The 17602-nt window shown below is 37.6% G+C and overlaps 1 protein-coding gene across 3 annotated transcripts in view; it reads left to right on the top strand.

The window, feature by feature from the left end:
• PHIP (PHIP subunit of CUL4-Ring ligase complex) overlaps positions 1-17602 on the top strand; it is a 120843-nt gene that overhangs the window by 32454 nt on the left and 70787 nt on the right. For all 3 annotated transcript variants that reach the window (XM_072855335.1, XM_072855334.1, XM_072855333.1), the window contains exons 8-15: positions 1403-1624; positions 2248-2348; positions 9235-9305; positions 10135-10235; positions 10353-10393; positions 11555-11653; positions 13730-13883; positions 14811-14945. In XM_072855335.1, coding sequence (XP_072711436.1) covers positions 1403-1624; positions 2248-2348; positions 9235-9305; positions 10135-10235; positions 10353-10393; positions 11555-11653; positions 13730-13883; positions 14811-14945 — 924 coding nt within the window. The remainder of the gene's footprint in view (positions 1-1402; positions 1625-2247; positions 2349-9234; positions 9306-10134; positions 10236-10352; positions 10394-11554; positions 11654-13729; positions 13884-14810; positions 14946-17602) is intronic.

Below are 17602 nucleotides of genomic sequence, written 5' to 3'. Positions count from 1 at the left end.
CAACCGTTAACCTAACACTGCCAAGTCCACCACTAAACCCTAAGTGCCATGTCTTAACGTCTTTTAATTACTTCCAGGGATGGTGACTCAAGCACTTCCCTGGGCAGCCTGTTCCAATGCTTGACAACCCTTTTGGTGAAGAAATTTTTCCCAATACCCAATCTAAACCTCCCCTGGTGCAACTTGAAGCTGTTTCCTCTTGTCCTGTTGCTTGTTACTTGGGAGAAGAGACTGACACCCACCTCTCTAGAACCTCCTTTCAGGTAGTTGTAGAGAGCGATAAGGTCTCCCGTGAGCCTCCTTTTTTCCAGGCTAAATAACCCCAGTTCCCTCAGCTGTTGGTCCCTGTACTTTGGATACCTTTTTTATAAAAGGTGGATGGTAGTATTGTCCAGCCTTCTGACTTCTTTACAAGAATAAATACTAGAGGCACTGTAAGTAAATGGAAGAGGAAAAACCCAGGTGAAATTTTATAATGATGGTGTCACATTGTAACTTGCTGCTGTACCTGTGTGTGTCCAGTAGCAGATCAGTGCTCCAGATGTTAAAACCCAACGCCCAGCTTTGTATTGCTTCTGAACCTAAGCAAATGAATGAAATGTATACAGCAAATCTCCGTCAGTGTCCCTGTGCAATGTTCAAATGTCATTGTGTTGAGCGAGGTGCAGAGATATTCAGACTTTCAAGGAGGTGCAGGAATGCAGTGAAAAGTGAAGGGCTGAGTTCTGAAATTTTTGGTAGGGCATTGAATTTGTTGTATACAGGCAAGCAGCCATTACAGTGATGTGGGAAGCCCAGCAAATTATAAGTTAAGTATGGATAAGTAGGTGAAGCCTCTGAAGTTTGTTGAGAAAGAGTGGTCATTTCAGTGTTTGTTAATGTGAATATCAAAGCAGATTTATAATACTTCAACTTAATAACGGAATAGCTGTTCATGCAGGCTCTTTACCCCACTTTTACTGTGGTAAGTATACTACTAACACTGGTAGGGCATGAAGATTAAAGTAGTAACATAAGAAACATAAGTGGGTATAATGCTAAATGACAAACATGGTACCAATTAATGATTCATTTTCACATTTAATGTAAATTTTCATTTTAATGTATTGCAACAGCTTCAGTTTGTGCTGGAGTTTTGAAAAAAGTGTCTTGCTGAAGAGTGTAAACCCAACTTGCTGTAGGATTTGCAATCTGTATTATAAATGCATCATGCTTTGTATATACTGTTGAGAATTAATGTAATCCGATGTTGTGTTTTGAATGCAGTGTGGCAAACTTAAAAGGGGGGGGGGATATTTATCTGTGTATGCCTCTAGTTCTGTTGTTCAGTTCATTGTGTTAGTTAACTGTAATGTCAAAACAGCTAATGGTATGGTTGAAACGATTTCTACCTTACTTCTAGGGATCAGATGATTGCCTTGTAAAAATCTGGGCAACAGATGATGGAAGGTTGTTGGCTACCCTGAGAGGGCATGCAGCTGAAATATCTGATATGGCAGTGAACTATGAAAACACCATGATAGCTGCTGGAAGCTGTGATAAAATGATCAGAGTTTGGTGCCTTCGAACTTGTGCACCCTTAGCAGTTCTGCAGGGCCACAGTGCATCTATAACATCATTGCAGGTAGGTTTTTGCTTTGTGAATTCACCTGAGCAATAAAAAGCATCATTTGACTGAAAAAGGAACCACCAAAGAATGTTCCATGTAATAAAAAGGCGTGCCTGGCAACTAAGCTGTGAAGTGAGAAGGAATTTCCACGGTACACATTGTGAAATAACATGTTTGTTGTCGAAATGCCTGACCCTTGAGAAATGCCAGGCATAATCTTCGTTGAAAAAAAAAAATTGCATAACGCATGGGGGCAGTGCTGTTTTGAAGTAACATTCCTTTGCAGGCTGTGATTCTGAGTGCAGGTACACTGAGTAAGAACTGCAGTCACTGCTGAATAGTTTGGTTTGTTTCTGTTTAGGCTTGCATGCTGTTGCACAGTTTGGGTTGTGGGGAGGGATAACCCAGGGTGCTTTGGCAAGTAACCCAGAAGGGTTGTTCTGAAGGAAGAGAGTGACGCTGAGAAGCATTGTGTTACTTTGGTGTTCATTGCAATTTATTGGGGTGTTTTTTTCTGTAAGTATGGTTTGATACATGAAAATTTTTTTGTGAGAAGTCAATGACTCGAGGAACTTACTAGCACATCTGGAACAGATTAACAGGAGACCTTTTCTTTTTTCTTCCCTCACTTCCCCCAGTTCTCTCCCCTGTGCAGTGGCTCAAAGAGATACTTATCTTCAACCGGGGCAGATGGAACGATATGCTTTTGGCTGTGGGATGCTGGCACCCTTAAAATAAAGTTAGTTGCTATTTTATTTGTTGCTATTTCTTTCTTTGTAATTAAGAATGTTGTACAAATGTTGGAGAAAAACTTGACTAAAACAAAACTTGTCACTGGCTGGTTCACTGTATGATTGTTGGGTGCGATCTATTTCTAGTGTAGCTATAGCTTGCTTGCTTATCTTTTAAGGACTAAGTTGATAATATTACTAACCATTGAGGATTTTGTGGAGTGAAGCAAGTAACTGTATACCCAGTTTTGCTGTATCTCTGTTAATTTAGTAAAAAATGTCTAATGATTTTTTTAATGTGATGTCAAAGTTAGCACTTTTTGGTTCCGTTCTCATAGCTTAATCCCAGATGAAATGAAAATTATGTTGATAAAATGATTGCAATTTAGACTTGAAAGTCCAAATTTATTTACGAGAAGGTAATGTCCTAGTGATAAATTAGGATGCAGTATTTTTGATGTTTGTTCTTTCCTTATTTCTATTACCTTTTCATGGTTGCTCTTTACGGTAGCATGGCAGGAGGCAGCATTGTTGGGCAGCTGTGTGGTGGTGGCTGAAGTAGAGTCTGAAGTTTCTACCTTCAAAGTGTAAAATATTAAAAATGTGTTAGGACCCTCAAATAGAAATAGGTTTTTTAAAATTAACTTGTTCAGTGGCTTTCAAATGCTTTTTGCTCCTTCTTTTCCTTTATCACAAAACACCTGTAGCTCAAAATTGGAAATAATTGTTTTAGTAGTCATTGGTAATTTAGCTTTGGGGATGGAATGTGTTCATATGGATATGTTCTCCTGATAGGTTGGTTCCATTTTCTTGCAGTTTTGGTATTTGCTGTTAGAATCTCTTGCAGCATGCCAAGGTTATGCAGAGCTTGTAGGTAGGTTTGCCACTTCTCTATTTGTCTGGACTTTAACTATTTTGATGTTCTCTGGGCATTTTGGCTCTTTTCTTGATATTGTAGATGAAGCTGCTTCTCAGACTGTTAAACCTCTGCCGCCTGGTGCATGCTGTAGTCAAAGTAACGCTCTCCTTACTGAGGAGATGGCTTACATGCTTATTTTAATATGTGAAGGGGATGAGTTGCCACCACATTGTTTTTCTTAAGGTCTCTTAAGTCTGAGCTCTTGTTGACAAGATGAAATCTTAATCTGCCTGATTTTTAAACCTTTTGAGCTCATATGCATCTCTCTTACTTTTTTCCTTTTTTTTTTTTTTTGTCCTTTTCCAAAATAAAGTTTGACTCTATGGAATTTAATTTTGAAACAAATTCTGTAATTAGAGAATAGGGGAATTCTTGAGACTTAAGTGGGTTGTACTATATGAACTGGAAGGTGAATGTTTAGAAATCATGAATATTTGGATGAATCAAGAAGTTGGATGGGATTTGTCCTGAAGTAAAACTTAGGGAGTGAGAAAGCTGGCATCAGTTATGGTAGGGGATTCTCAACTAATTCCTATCCATGGTGATATGTAAATGTAGAATATAAATTTTCAGTGAGATGCACTTGGCAAATATTAAAGAAATGAAAGATTTTTGAGTGATGCTTTCATGTGTAAGTAGTTGCAGCAGATGTGATCAGACAGCAGCATAGAGAAAACAGATTAGTTCAGCTGTCTTGTGAAGCACAGCAAGAAAGTGGTCTGGTAACCCAAGTCATGCCCGTGATTCATGTTGCTTAATGCCAGAGTGCAGAGTAAATTTTGAGACTGGAATTTGTACCAGCCTTACCTTCTGTTCTGGAAGTATTTTATACATTGTGTTTGAGAAGACGGAGGGACCCTTTAAGCTGTGTTTCTTCAGTCTGGGAAAAGATGGGTGCATGAAGATGAGACATGTACAGTCAGGAGTGTCTTGAGGAGGGCATACAATGAGTAATTGCTTGTTGGCCTTTATTGTACTAGAGGTTATCAAGTGAAGGTAGCCAATTCCAAACTGGAAGGAGGTGGTTCTTTACAAAATGTGCAGTTAATTTGCAAAACTCCTTGCCACAGGATATTACTATGCATTATATGAAGATATTAAAACCATCACTGTATGGTTTTTCTGCTGTTACGCAGTTTTGACTACTTTGGAGGCAGGATACTGGTCTTAGATCTTTGTTTGAACTTAGTAGAGCTGTTATGTATTTGAAGTAATTGATGCTTTTTGATCAAAGCTAAAACTTGATTAAAATATAGTAAAGTCTAAATAAGAAACAGGCATGTGTTTCGGGCCTGGAACATAACTGTGCGTCACTTAGGATAACAAAATAGTTGGACACCCTGAAAAGTCTTAATGTAGCTTTTTGTGAATTGAACAGTATGCTAGTTCAGGAGAATTTCTTAGTTACAGGAAGTTTTACCTAATTCACTAAACTGTAAACTTTTCTAACTGTGATTGTGTTTATTCCAGTAAATCATATTAAATGATACTGGGAAGCGAAGAATGCAGTGTAATTTTTCACAAGGAGGCTGCATTGTATGGACAGTGTGTCTCAGTAATGGGTGTAGGTTGTCATACAGTTTTTGATGAGGTGTTTGCACTTCCTTACACCTTTAGATCTGGATCGGCTTCCAGAATTGCAGAGACATGGCAGGTCCCCTCCACGTCCATTCAGTAATGTGCTGGGGGAAAATGAGTGCCAACGGTATAAGACCATCAAAGGAAAGAGAGATTCCTGTTAATTTTTTTCATAAGGCCCTTCGTGGGGTTGTTTTTTAACAAACGTGATGTGGAGGCCATCTGGAAGAGAGAATAACTGGTGGGGTGGGAATTTTGTCCTTCCTTTCGTCCCTATAGTAAAAATACAGGCTTGCTTCTGTTCAGTATCTCTAAAAAGGAGGAAAGCTGGCAGAGAAAATAAGATCTCTTACTTAGGTTCTGAGCTTGCAGCCCTGTATCTGTTCCAGTGGCCCTCCCACCCCAGGCAAGAGAAATGGGAGCTTTTGGGCAAGACCAAAAGATTCGAGTAGTACAGGTGAAGGGTGCTGTCACATGCTTAAGTCAGAACTTGGTTTCATGCTTGCCCTGAGCTTCACTGCAGCCTATCTTTCAAGAATACAATTGCTATCAGTGAAGAAAGTGTGTTACTAAATTGTCCAATACTTTAAATTGGGACTGGTGGTGAAGTCTTGAAACTTCTGCTGCTCAAAAAAAAAAAAAAAAAACCACAGCCCACCCCCTGCTTTTTATACTCAGCACTACTTGAATCATCTGGCAGTGAGTTAAGATTATGAGCTGTTGGGCAGCCTCATGATGATCATGTAGTTGATCATAGTTTCAAGATGATTTCCAGTGCCAGCAGTACTTTGCTGAACTTTTTCGTAAAATATGGGAAAGGCAGCATTTGGATACACTACTGTGTTCAGTGTGCTCTGAAATTAAAAATAATCAGTTTTGTTCTTAACTACGCTGAAAACTTTCAGTGGAACCCAGCTTGGATGGTTAAGTCTACTGGATCAACTCCCTGTCTTTAACTGAAAATTGAATGTAGTCCCTCCTGGGAAGAATTCCCCCTGAGGGCAATCTTTCTCTGTCAGCTTCTTCAGGAGATGAGGAAACTCAAAATTGTTCTTCATTCTCCACTTCTAAAATTAGATCAAAATATTATGGAGCAATTATTTTATTTCAACAGGTCATGAAGAATTGGAAAACTCACTACCTTGAAAACTGTAGTATTTGCCTTTAAAAGGGACTTTGATATCCTTTCGGCCTTCTAATGTACCCTATCCCAGTTCTGTTTTCTGTTTTGTTTTGTCTTTTTAATCTCTGCAGATGTTTGCTTCATTCTTAAATTGCAAAAATCTTTGTATTCAGCGTTGCCAGTAGCTCTGCTGCAGTATTGATAGTATCCCTGAAATTGGAGGCTTCCCATGTAGGTCTCCCAATTTTTTGATAACCTCGTTAACTGAGGCATGTTCAGTATCTAGGTCACACATATGGCCCAGACAGGAGATGCTTGGTGACAGAGCTCTGTTTTGATAAACTGCAAAAGGACACGTTACAGTAGATTTGGTGCCATAGGATGAAACACAGACATTGGCATGGCTACCACAAAATTCTCATGTTGTTCAGAGGAGAGTGATCAGCCTTGTTCACGTGCGTCTGTGACTAGTGTGGATGGGTGTTCTTCAGTATTACAGAACCTCCTCTTCTGTGCTCCTTTCAGTGAAGAGATTTCTGACCAGGCAGTTACCATGTGTGCCTAAATGCAGTAACATTCCAGGTAGATTAATTTGATTTCCAAATAGAGGAATGGTAAGGTTGATTGTTGCTGCAGGTAAGGAAGTCAAGGAATGTGGCCCAAATGGGAAAACAATTTAAAAATTATGCAATCAAGGCTTTCCCTATATTTAGTCTCCTGTTACTATTCTGGATGGTGATAGAAAACGTGAGAGTTGGATCCTGTATCAGTTGGCAGTAGGGAGAAGAGAGAAAATCAGCCTTGGGTCATCAGAAATTGAAGAATAATCTGTGTCGAGTGTAAGGGAGAATTATTAAACTGGTCAGTGCATCAAAGTTAAATTAGTTGCACTGCAAAATATTTGCATATGTATCTTCTCTGAGAAAGATGCTGAGTTTTCTTGTTACTCTTCTGCCACCTGTTTGGATCACAAGTTTCCAGTGTTAGTCTGTTACTGGCAGACCATATGAAAAAGGCAGCAGAACAGTCTCACAGATTTTGGTAGAGGAACTTACTATACTGCTTTTCTTCTTTGATATTTCCCCCCCCCGTGATTTTAAAAAGAGGAAAAAAACTTAGGAAAAACACATGTTGATGATTTTGACATTCCTGTTTTGGACAAGACGTTGATTTCTCAATTGACATCAGTGTGGTGTGGTACTTCCCATTTGCTTTCTTAAGCAGAAGGCACTTGGTGTTAAAGGGGCTGGTCTTACATCAGAATTGAGATGTGCTGAACCTTGTTTGTTAGCTTGTGAACAAAGACTTGATTTGGAGAGGTTTTATCACCTGGTTTTCTCAGAAGAAGTCTTACTGGAGCCACTACATGTCCAGAGTGAGGGTAGTCTGTGGGGCTTGGATGAGTTAACCATTCCTGCACTGTTGCTGCATTTTGAAGAAGATGAACTTGTGAGATGTTTATGTGGGTGAGTGTGTCTCTTAGTTGAGGCACATAGACCAAATTGCTTCTTTGTCTGCTGCTCTGAGTGCAGGTTATTTTTTGACTGCAGCCCCTCTTGTTTCTGGATCTGTGTTGAACTTAATACAGGTCTCGTCCAGGAGGAAAATGGTTTACCAGGGCTTTTCTGGACCTCTCTATGAAATGTTTATGAAGGTATCCTAGTGCTGTCCAGCCACTTAATAATTGGATTGAGAGTGTAAGCAAAACAATTAGCTTGGTTTCTGTATGTTGCAAGAAATTATACTTTTGTCCACTTTCCTTGCTTCCCAAAAATACTGATTGCCCAGCTCATTTTGCAAAGACCACAGTCTGCTCTAGCGTAAAATAATGCGCATTAGAGAGATGTAAGTTGGAGAATTTAACTTGGTTATCCAAACTAGAACATAAGTGCATACTTGCTCTATTTTGCAGCTGTCCTAACTCCAAAGGCAGAGTTCACAAACCACAGTGGAAGAAAACAGCAGCCTATTTATCTATTTACACTTGCTCCATATTATGTAAGCTGCATATTGAATCATCTGGTAGTTCTTTTTATGTTAGTATCTCAGTTAAGAAGGGTTTCAACTGTTTTGTAGAGTGGATCTTTGTCTTGCTTAGTGTATCTTGTCGTGAGGTTTCTTTGTCATGAGTCTGCAGGGAGTTACCTTAAAACTCCTAGAGGAAAGTTCACAGGAACAGCCTATACTGAACAGACAATTCGTAGAAAGATTTCTTAACTGGTATTCCTGGTGTTTATTACTTTGCTTTATGCATAGGCACCACTAAGGTTTAATGCTTACTACTTTCTTTGAGATAGCAATAGCTGATTAGTGGAGAAAGATCTCTTATGCACCTGCCTTCAGCTGAAATGAATTATATGGACCATTTTGCTTTTAAAAGAGAAAATTTTGGATAAGTTATGAATATGCATTTTTTTAATGTTAAAAGAAATCTTTAGTGATGACACTTGTGGGTGTAATGCTTCTGTTCTCTAGTAAGTTTATTCTTTGAGTGAAGATTGCAGATGGCATACTATGCAAGACCACCTACTGATTTGAGGTTGCTGCAGTGCATGAGCAGAATTGAAGTAATGATTGAAGAACCAGATCTGATTTGTTTTGTTTTTATACACTCTTAAAGTGCTATATCCATTGAAGCTTTAGTTCTGCTTGCACATCAAATTCTGAAATGCCTAAAAGGAAGCACAGGCCATAAAGTGAAATTCCTTACAAACTTCTAGCCGTTGTCCTGACATTCTTTGGGCACTATTTGAAACTAGCTGACAAAGAATATATGTCCTCTGAAGAAACTGGTATATTCTAACACTGTGAAGAACTCTGAATATATTTAAATTTCTTTTGTATCCTTTTCTATAAAGAGCGCCAAGCTCTCTTTCTCTCTTGTAAAAGCAGCTGTGTGCTGCAGGAGAAAACCAGAGTTCCAGTACACCCAGTGGTTTAAAACTGAACATGATGGGCAACTGGCTCAGTGTCTTCTGTTCTGCTTTGCCGGTGACTTAAGGAGAGTGTTTTGTATAGCAATATTAGAGGGGAGAGGGGAATGGGACTTAAGTTGTGATACAGTGCTCCTTGATATATGGATTACTTAGTCCATCTGGATGTCTTAGTTTCCTAAAGATCAGATCATGAAGCATAGTCACACGAGATTGTTTATAGATGGGCAGCCATCTGTTCCTTCATATTTAATTTTGTCCTTCTGTGCTTTATTTCTAAGATACTGACTTATTTTTTGAAGCCCTATTAGGAAATTATTTAACTGTTTCTTTATTTGTAGTCCAAGGCCAACAAAGTTTACAGAACGCCCTCGGCCCGGAGTCCAAATGATCTGTTCTTCTTTCAGTGCTGGTAAAAGACTTCCTTCCCCCCCCCCCCCGCTTTTTTTCTTCCCTTCCCCCCCCCCCCCCTCCATATCAATAGAAGAAGTCATTTGCAGAGTAAAATGAAGTATAATACAGTTACTGTAGCATATTTCTTGTTAATAAGATGGAATTGAGTTAAAGTAGCTGTTAAAAAAGCCCCAAATATTTAAAATAGAAATTCAGAATCTATGCATTAACTCTTGGTAATACGGAAGTTCTTGAAAACGGTTAAATATAAAATGTTGAAAGTAAGTCTTTTGTGACTGCAAGTCTTTTAAAACATGATGTATACCTTTTTCTCAGAGTGATTCTGAGAGTTGGCTTTATTATCTGAGATGGAATTTATAGGGACTGGGACAAGGTGTTGATTACCAGGTTCTCACAGTCTGAATTTCATTGATTTCAGAGTTGGAAATTGAAGAATGCAACATAAATAATTGGATAAAATATCGAAATGACAGAAACTTGTTTTCACAAAGCATATGGGAGCTCTAGTTCCATTCAGTTTTTGTTAAGATTGAGGCTTCTAAGGGCTTAGTCGCAAACAAATTACTGTAGTTAGTTAATCTTTCAGATGTGTCTGCAGATGCATATTTATCTGACAGCAAATGTGAGGTAATTCAACTCCATTTAAACTTTTGAGTTTCTAAATCTTGTTTTTACTTAAAGGTCAGTTACAGGCATAGTTGAAATGAGATACAGCTATAAATTTAAGGGACTAAATTTAGGTATTTGATGTTACAACCATTTGAAAATACTGTAATAACATTAGATTGCCCTTTTTTTCTTAAAACTTATCTGTTTGTTTTTCTCAGGTGGAATGTTTTTGGCCACTGGGAGTACAGATCACATCATTAGGGTTTATTTCTTTGGATCAGGTCAGCCAGAGAAGATATCAGAGTTGGAGTTTCATACTGTAAATACTTTTTTAAAATTACATATGTATTTGATTAAAATAATAATTTGGATAAATTAGGAATCATATTTGATTTTCTTTTTTTTTTCCCCTTCTTTTACTGTTTTTTTAATCTAGGATAAAGTTGACAGCATTCAGTTTTCTAATAGTAGTAGCAGGTAAGCACACAATTTCTTTATTCAGAGCTAGTTTTTTGACCTTGTGGACATTTTTAAATATCAGTTTCTGGAAGTAGTTATTAAAAAAAAAAAAAAGCTTTCTTTTTTTTGAGGTTCATCCAGTAAAATAATCTATAATTATTGGATTCTCACTGTTTCATTTTAATAGTACTCATTCTTCAGTTTTACAGTTGTTTTCATTGTAATGAATGATTAAAGTATTTTGAATTTGCCAAAATTAAGGAGTATAAAAATACTTGAAATATATTCTTAAGAAATGTATGTGTGTATATATTGACATACAAAATACATGCATTTTTAGATATATTTAAATATTTAAACCTTTTCTTAATTGACTGCTGGATACAGGAAAACTATCAAACTAGATCTAACAATACCTTATTTAGCTAGCCTAATGTTTTTTAATGTTTCACTTTTAAGTTCTGGATGTTGGATGTGAAAGGTACTGAAGAAGACAGTTCAGTTTATTATGAAGATTCTGACGCTTCATTTAACTGATGTTCTAACGCACACTTTTATTATGATACAAATATTTGCAAACCAAGCTTCATTGTGCTCCACCCACCTCTTTCTCTGTCTTCTACCCCTGCACCCCAAAAAGGGAGAAGAAAGGTGGGGGAGAAACTCAAGCTGGGAAACACTTACTTATATAAGTATCATAATACTTACTCAACATACAGTGCTAGCTTATTGGGAGTAGGCTTTGTTTTGTTTTAAAATCATGTCTGTACTTCTGCTTGCAGGGCTCTCCTGGCCCTTCAGCTGTTTTTACCCCTTAAATTTCTTCCTTAGCTTTACCTGGCACAACAGGGTAATTTCTTAGAATGTTCATTGGGTTATGGTGTCTCTGTGCCAGAGCAGTGTCATAACTCAGCAAGGTGCACCAAAGGTCAAAGTACAGTTAGTTTGGAAGGCGCTCAGGATAGGGAAGCAGGTTCCACTTTTTGCAGGCCTTCAATTTTTTTACCGGTACAGAAGTGTTTTTCACCTCAAACCAGTTGTACAGCATTCTGACGCTGTTTGGACTTCTTACTTATAGCTTCATTTTTTGAGTTCTAAATTCTGGAACTTCAGTTTTCAAGCGTCTTTTCTGTACAGATCTGCCTTTGATCTCTGAGTAACTTTTTTCCCCTTTGTTAGATTCGTGAGTGGAAGCCGTGATGGAACAGCACGAATCTGGCAATTTAAGCGAAGGGAATGGAAAAGCATTTTGTTAGATATGGCTACTCGCCCAGCAGGGTAAGTGATGTAAAATGTTCTGCTATCAGATAGGTACTTGAAGGCCATTGATATCATTTGCTGACTTATTTAAAAAAAAAAAAAAATATGGGGGGAGGGGAGAGAAAGGAGAAAAGGGGGGGTGAGAGAAGACCATCTTAAATTATTATTGCTTAAACGCACAGTGTGCTTGTCTAGCTCTTGAAGTCCAATGAAGACAAATATTTGACTACATATTCAGCTGTGGAAACCAGCTTGTCCTGATAATAGCTCCACTAGTATTTTGATTAGATTAAAAGAATTAAAGATACTCAAAACCCACTAAAGGTCAAATTTATATGGCTTTTTACATAGGTATTTATTTCTGGAACAAGAAAACTAGGTCAGATCTGTTATTGAGACTGCTTGCATTTTAGTAATACTTAAACATACTGTGGAAACTGCATGCCCAGAAAAGCAGTATCGGGTTCTTTCATACCACATGCCAGAGCAAACAAATCACTTGCTCTGTAACAGGTTCTTATTTGTTAAAACAATCTAAGAATTTAGAAGGCTTTGTAGGTATTGGAGACTTCTGTACACTAGAACAAGCAACAAGAGGCTTGAAGATGGGAGAATGACTTAGTAGGAATTGTGGCTTGCACCTTTTTATTTTAGCATGGAGGAGATGTTTTTCAACTGACGTACATTAGAAAGATTTATAATGGGTTTAAGGGGTAAACCTTTTTCCCCTTACCGATCGTACTGAGTGGTTTGAAGGATGATATTTAATAGAAAAAAAATTAAAATGGTTTCAGGAGTAATCCTGTGGAAAGATGTCTGAAAGACCAAGAGAGTGATGAAAGAGAAGGCTAAGTAAGCTACAGTTTAGTTAGATGTTTAGATCAGAGAGTATCTTGTCAGTTATGGGCAGATGAAACAAAACATGAACAGAAAACTGTTGGACAAGAGTGTATAAAACGCTGGTACTTTGAGAATAGACTGAGTTACTCTCTCTTGAAAATGCAGCCTGTAAAAATTCTTAGTTATAACTGATCCTGGGAAAAATAGGAATGGATTCTTCTTCATTGTGGTCACAAATGCTGAACTTCTTTGAGAAACTGAACTGCTCATTTCAGTGAAGTATGTTTAGCTGAATTCTGTTTTGTCCTTTTGACTAGAGGGATAAGTGCAGTTCCAAATTTGATCTTTTCTGCACAAGCACAATTTTATCAAAGAAAATGAAATTGCTGCACTGAAAGGAAAGAGTGAATTCAGCTTATAAAGCCTCCTGGGTTCTCCGTTGAATGTAGAGAGGAATCTGGCTATAACTACATTTTCTGTTATTGAGTTGTACAATATATACTATTGTGTAATGTATTGTAGTGCTTACTATATGGAAGATTCTATATTTTGTCTGCCTACTTGGTGGTAACATGCTATTGTTGCATTAGGTTGATGTTTTCCCAGAAATTAATGTGCTAGAGAATTCAGTGGTGGTTCATCTTTAAACCACCCTGACAAAAATGTAATTTTGGAGTATTCTGATAGATTATATTACAGATGGCTAGTGTTTGGTTTTCATAGGGATAAAAACAAAATACATGCAAGGTTAAGCGCCATTATTACTTATAGTAAAGTGATGTAAGTGTGATGGTGTAGTACTAAATACAGCCTGAGAATTTAACTCATTTAAAGGTATCAGAATACTTCTCTCCATGTTTATAACTACTTATTACAAATATTCTCCAGGAAAAATTACTGTTCACTGGTTGACTAGTCTGGATTTTCTCTCTTCAAATGTCACAACAAACACTGTAGTTATCAAATTTAATTGGGTTAGGTCATGTATCAGAGGGCACTTTCTGGAAAAACAGATCAACGTATTCTTTAAGATATTAAGAGGACCCTATAGTCATTGTTGAAGCATCTACAATTCTTTTGTAGTTGTACGTGCTACATAATGGAAAACATCTTTCATTTCTCCAGTTTCTTGAAGAAGTAATGCTTCTATTCGTAATAATAAAGCAAAATACAGAAGTATTTTCTCTTGGTAGGGACATAAAAATGTTTTGGCAAACTAAGATTGCTTTGAAACTTTTTTCTCTTTTGTTTTAGACAAAGTTTACAAGGAGTTGAAGATAAAATCACAAAGCTGAAAGTGACCATGGTGGCATGGGACCGCCATGACAACTCTGTTATAACTGCAGTAAATAACATGACTCTGAAAGTTTGGAATTCTTTCACTGGCCAACTCATTCATATTCTCATGGTAAGGTGTTCCATCTTGATTTATCAATCCTGAATGCAAGATTTATGTATACATCATCAAAATTCTTCCTTATGCATTTTTTTCTGTCTGAAAACTGTCTTAAGAAAAATGTTTTCAGATAATTGAAGTGTAATAGAGGTGTCTGTCAGCTGCTTATTAGAAAATAAAGCTTTAAAGTCTCATAACCATCGCTGTTCAAGATGTCTGAAACTAATTTGGGACTTTTTCTTCCTGAAGTGCTATCTTGAAGGAGAGAAGGAAATAGTTGTTTCTTTTGACCTTTATTTAATGTAACAAATGTTTTAAAATACCGTTAATGGATAAATTTGCCCTGTTTAAACAGAGACGCTTTTGCAACTTAATCATTCCATGAGTACAAAAAATAGTCTTCTAGTTAGGATAAATCAAACGACATTTTTATTTGTCTGATTTTTTTTTTTTTTTTAACTGAGAAAATAGGTCACTCTAGGTAACTAGTGCTCCACTAGAGATGGAAATATTTAATGCAAAGCTTTAAAATTTAGTATTAATTTTGGAGATGCTGTTCTCTAACTTTTAGATATATATTTGATTCTTTATGGTTCTAAATTAAGTTTCTAACTGCTACTCTGCCTAAACAAATTGAAATCTGTGGAGCATTAAGACCAAAAATACTGAACGTTGTGGACTCTAATCTTTTAAAATCATGATGAAAGTACTGGGACATACTTGTTGTGAAGGTGATATACTTGACATACTTCTTAGGAAGCTAAGATTACAACTGGAAGAAGAGCATAATACACTGCTACAAAAAAAATGTGTGGTCAAAGTTGTTCTTTGCTGGACGCTTTCATAGAATAATGTTGCAGTTGCTAGTTACCATATTGAATGCCTGGGTAAGTATTTGAGACAATCCTCTTGTTCAACTTGCTGTATCTTTAATTTCAGGGACATGAAGATGAAGTGTTTGTACTTGAACCTCATCCATTTGATCCAAGAGTTCTCTTCTCTGCTGGCCATGATGGAAATGTCATAGTTTGGGATTTGGCAAGAGGGGTCAAAATCCGGTCTTACTTCAACATGGTAATTATTGTGCTTTATGCAGATATGCCAAAGCAACCTTTCTAAACTTTTTGCTTTTAGTACATTCTTATGTAGGCCATCTTGAAGCATGCATTTGTGTATAGGGCAAGATCCTGCATCCAGTGAAGTCAAGAGAAATTCCTGTTCAGTTTAGCGGGGCAAAGATTAAATCCGTAAAATGTAAAAAGTTGTTTCTTTGGCTGTATTTCATAGTGTCATGTTTCTGTGTGCTTCATTCACATGAAATTGGAGTCTTATTTTACATTGTCAGAGATCATGCGTAAGAGGCAGGGTGACAGAGACCCTCCTTTAGTGCTCTGTTTCCTGCCTGGGGAACCAAGCTGGAACTTGGTTTGTTTTTGCATTACTAATTGTTAATCGAACCAAGCTGGAACTTGGTTTGTTTTTTTGCATTACTAATTGTTAATCTGGCTAAAGCTCTTCAGGAGTCACCTGATCTCATACAATGTTGTTGTATGCTGCCTTGGCCCATTGGACTGAATACTGTCAGCCTTTCTGTGTAGAGCTCCTCCACATGCAGGTTTCAAATTTGGTCTGTTCCACACTAAACTAATTCTTCTGGAAGATGGATGCAACAGGTATTTCCATCTGTTTCTTGATATCAAGTGGGTCTTTGTACATATCTTTTTCCTCAAAAAGGTAATGATGTGTTGTGCAATTCAGACTTCGTCTCCTGGAGGAAATTACAAAAGTCTTTGTACAATATGAAGAATCATTGAGAATGCTAAGAGTAGGCAATTGGGCTTCATCCAGCCTTCAGTCATGGTGGAATGGCAGTCTTGGAGACCAGCATAAAGAAGATCATCTGAAGAAGAGACCTGCCATAGATGTACTCATGAAAAAAAGGGCATTTAGAAATGAAGTCAGGCCAGGAAGGTCACTCTGAACCTAAAGAAAGATTTTGAGTTGTACAGTGTACAGTAAAGTTCATAAAATCTCTGAGGAAATTCTGCCAAGTTTAATGGGAGAGAGAGCAGCCTAAACTCCTTCAGCACTGACCTAGGTTCAGTATTGTTCCCTCTGCATTGATTTCTGTAACTGAGCTTATGAATGGTCTGAGACAGTCATCTTGGAGCTATGAGTACAGATCTTTGTTACTCAGTGCTATTCACTGTTACCAGTTGAGGTGTATGTTCTCATTGCATGGTTAGGTTGCCTTTCCACTACTACTTACAATGGATGTATGATAGTTCTCATGGAATTTAAGGTCACAAGAGGCTGAGCTCATCTGCTCTTTATAAGACAAGTCCATTTAAGAGCTATCAGAATCTAAATTACAAATGCCTGTGACGTTAGGCAATCCCCTGAAAGACCGAAATAGTTATTTCAAGGGTGCAATGCAACACAAACACCTAAAAAGGGTAAAAATCACATACATTTTAAGATCTTTGGAGTCAGAGAAATGTGTAGACAATCAGAAGATCTCAGCAGCTAGTAATCTGTGCTTCATGCTGGAAATGAATGTGAGAAAGTCTGCCTGCTGTGCGAAGTGAGGGGAATAGTAAATCTGGCAATCGGTTTGTCTCAAACCAATGAATAAGTCATATGAACCAGGTATGCAAGAGAGGCATCTCTCTACAGTCTGAATATTTCACCAGCCAGTCTTCCATGTCTGATGCTTCAAAAGACATGGGTGGAAATTAGAGGTTTTCTTAGATGATTGCAGGGGGGGAGATGCTTCTAGACCATGAGACTTGATTGCATAGTCACCTCTGCAGAGCTGCAAATGTTAAGTGTTCTGGTTTACTAAGGGAGGGCATGAACACATACAGATCTGCCAGTCGTCTTCCAGTTTCCTAACTGGCATATCAGCTGGGAACATCATCAGATTAGCCACTATTAAATTATTCCGATAACCACTGTGACCTTCATTGATGTGCTCAATATGTCATCTCATACTTCTGAAAAATAGTGTTTGTATTTGTATTCAGGGGATGGGAAATTTTTACAGATTGGGTTCTTTTGGATCAGACAGGAACATCATCTGGAGGAACCAAACCTGAGAGTTGAATGACGTGAGATCTGCTTTACCATTCAAGAACCTCTTATTATCATTGCCTGACAAACAGTGTCTGTGGTACCAGAACCAGCACTGGATGACTGTCATAACAAAAGTTCCTTAAAAAAAATTGCAGACCTTGGGGGTGTTGGTTGAAGTAGCAAAATCTTAGATGACTGTTAGCTTAATGATAGTCCAGTCAAGCATTCCCATCCTAGATAGATGACTAGGTACATCTAAAGCCTTGTGGCAAATCCCTAAACTAGAGTCAGGTATTTTTAAGTGATTCCCCTCCCTGCCCTGCCCTGAATTCCTTCATAGTCAGCATTAAAAAAAAAAAAAAAAAATCAGAATCCAACGGATGCAAGCGTTATCAATCAATTTGAAACTTAATTCCTTTTATCCAGTCAGTGAATGTGAAATTGCAAAGCCGTAGTAACCAAATACACTTTTTGTTTTGTATTTAACTTAAATGGGGGAATCAAAGTTTATTTGTGCCTCACTGGTTACAGCTAGGTGCCACTAGGAGACTCTGGTAGACCTGCAGAACATTCTCTCCCAGGTTTTTAAACTTAAGATTTGCTATTAAATCAATTTGCACAGTCACAGTTAATTTGAAGCATCTTTGGTCTGTTTG

The sequence above is a fragment of the Ciconia boyciana genome, chromosome 3 (assembly GCF_034638445.1).
Source record: "Ciconia boyciana chromosome 3, ASM3463844v1, whole genome shotgun sequence".
NCBI lineage: Eukaryota > Metazoa > Chordata > Aves > Ciconiiformes > Ciconiidae > Ciconia > Ciconia boyciana.
Note: the sequence above shows the minus strand (reverse complement) of the source record. Positions and strands in the feature narration are given on the sequence as shown.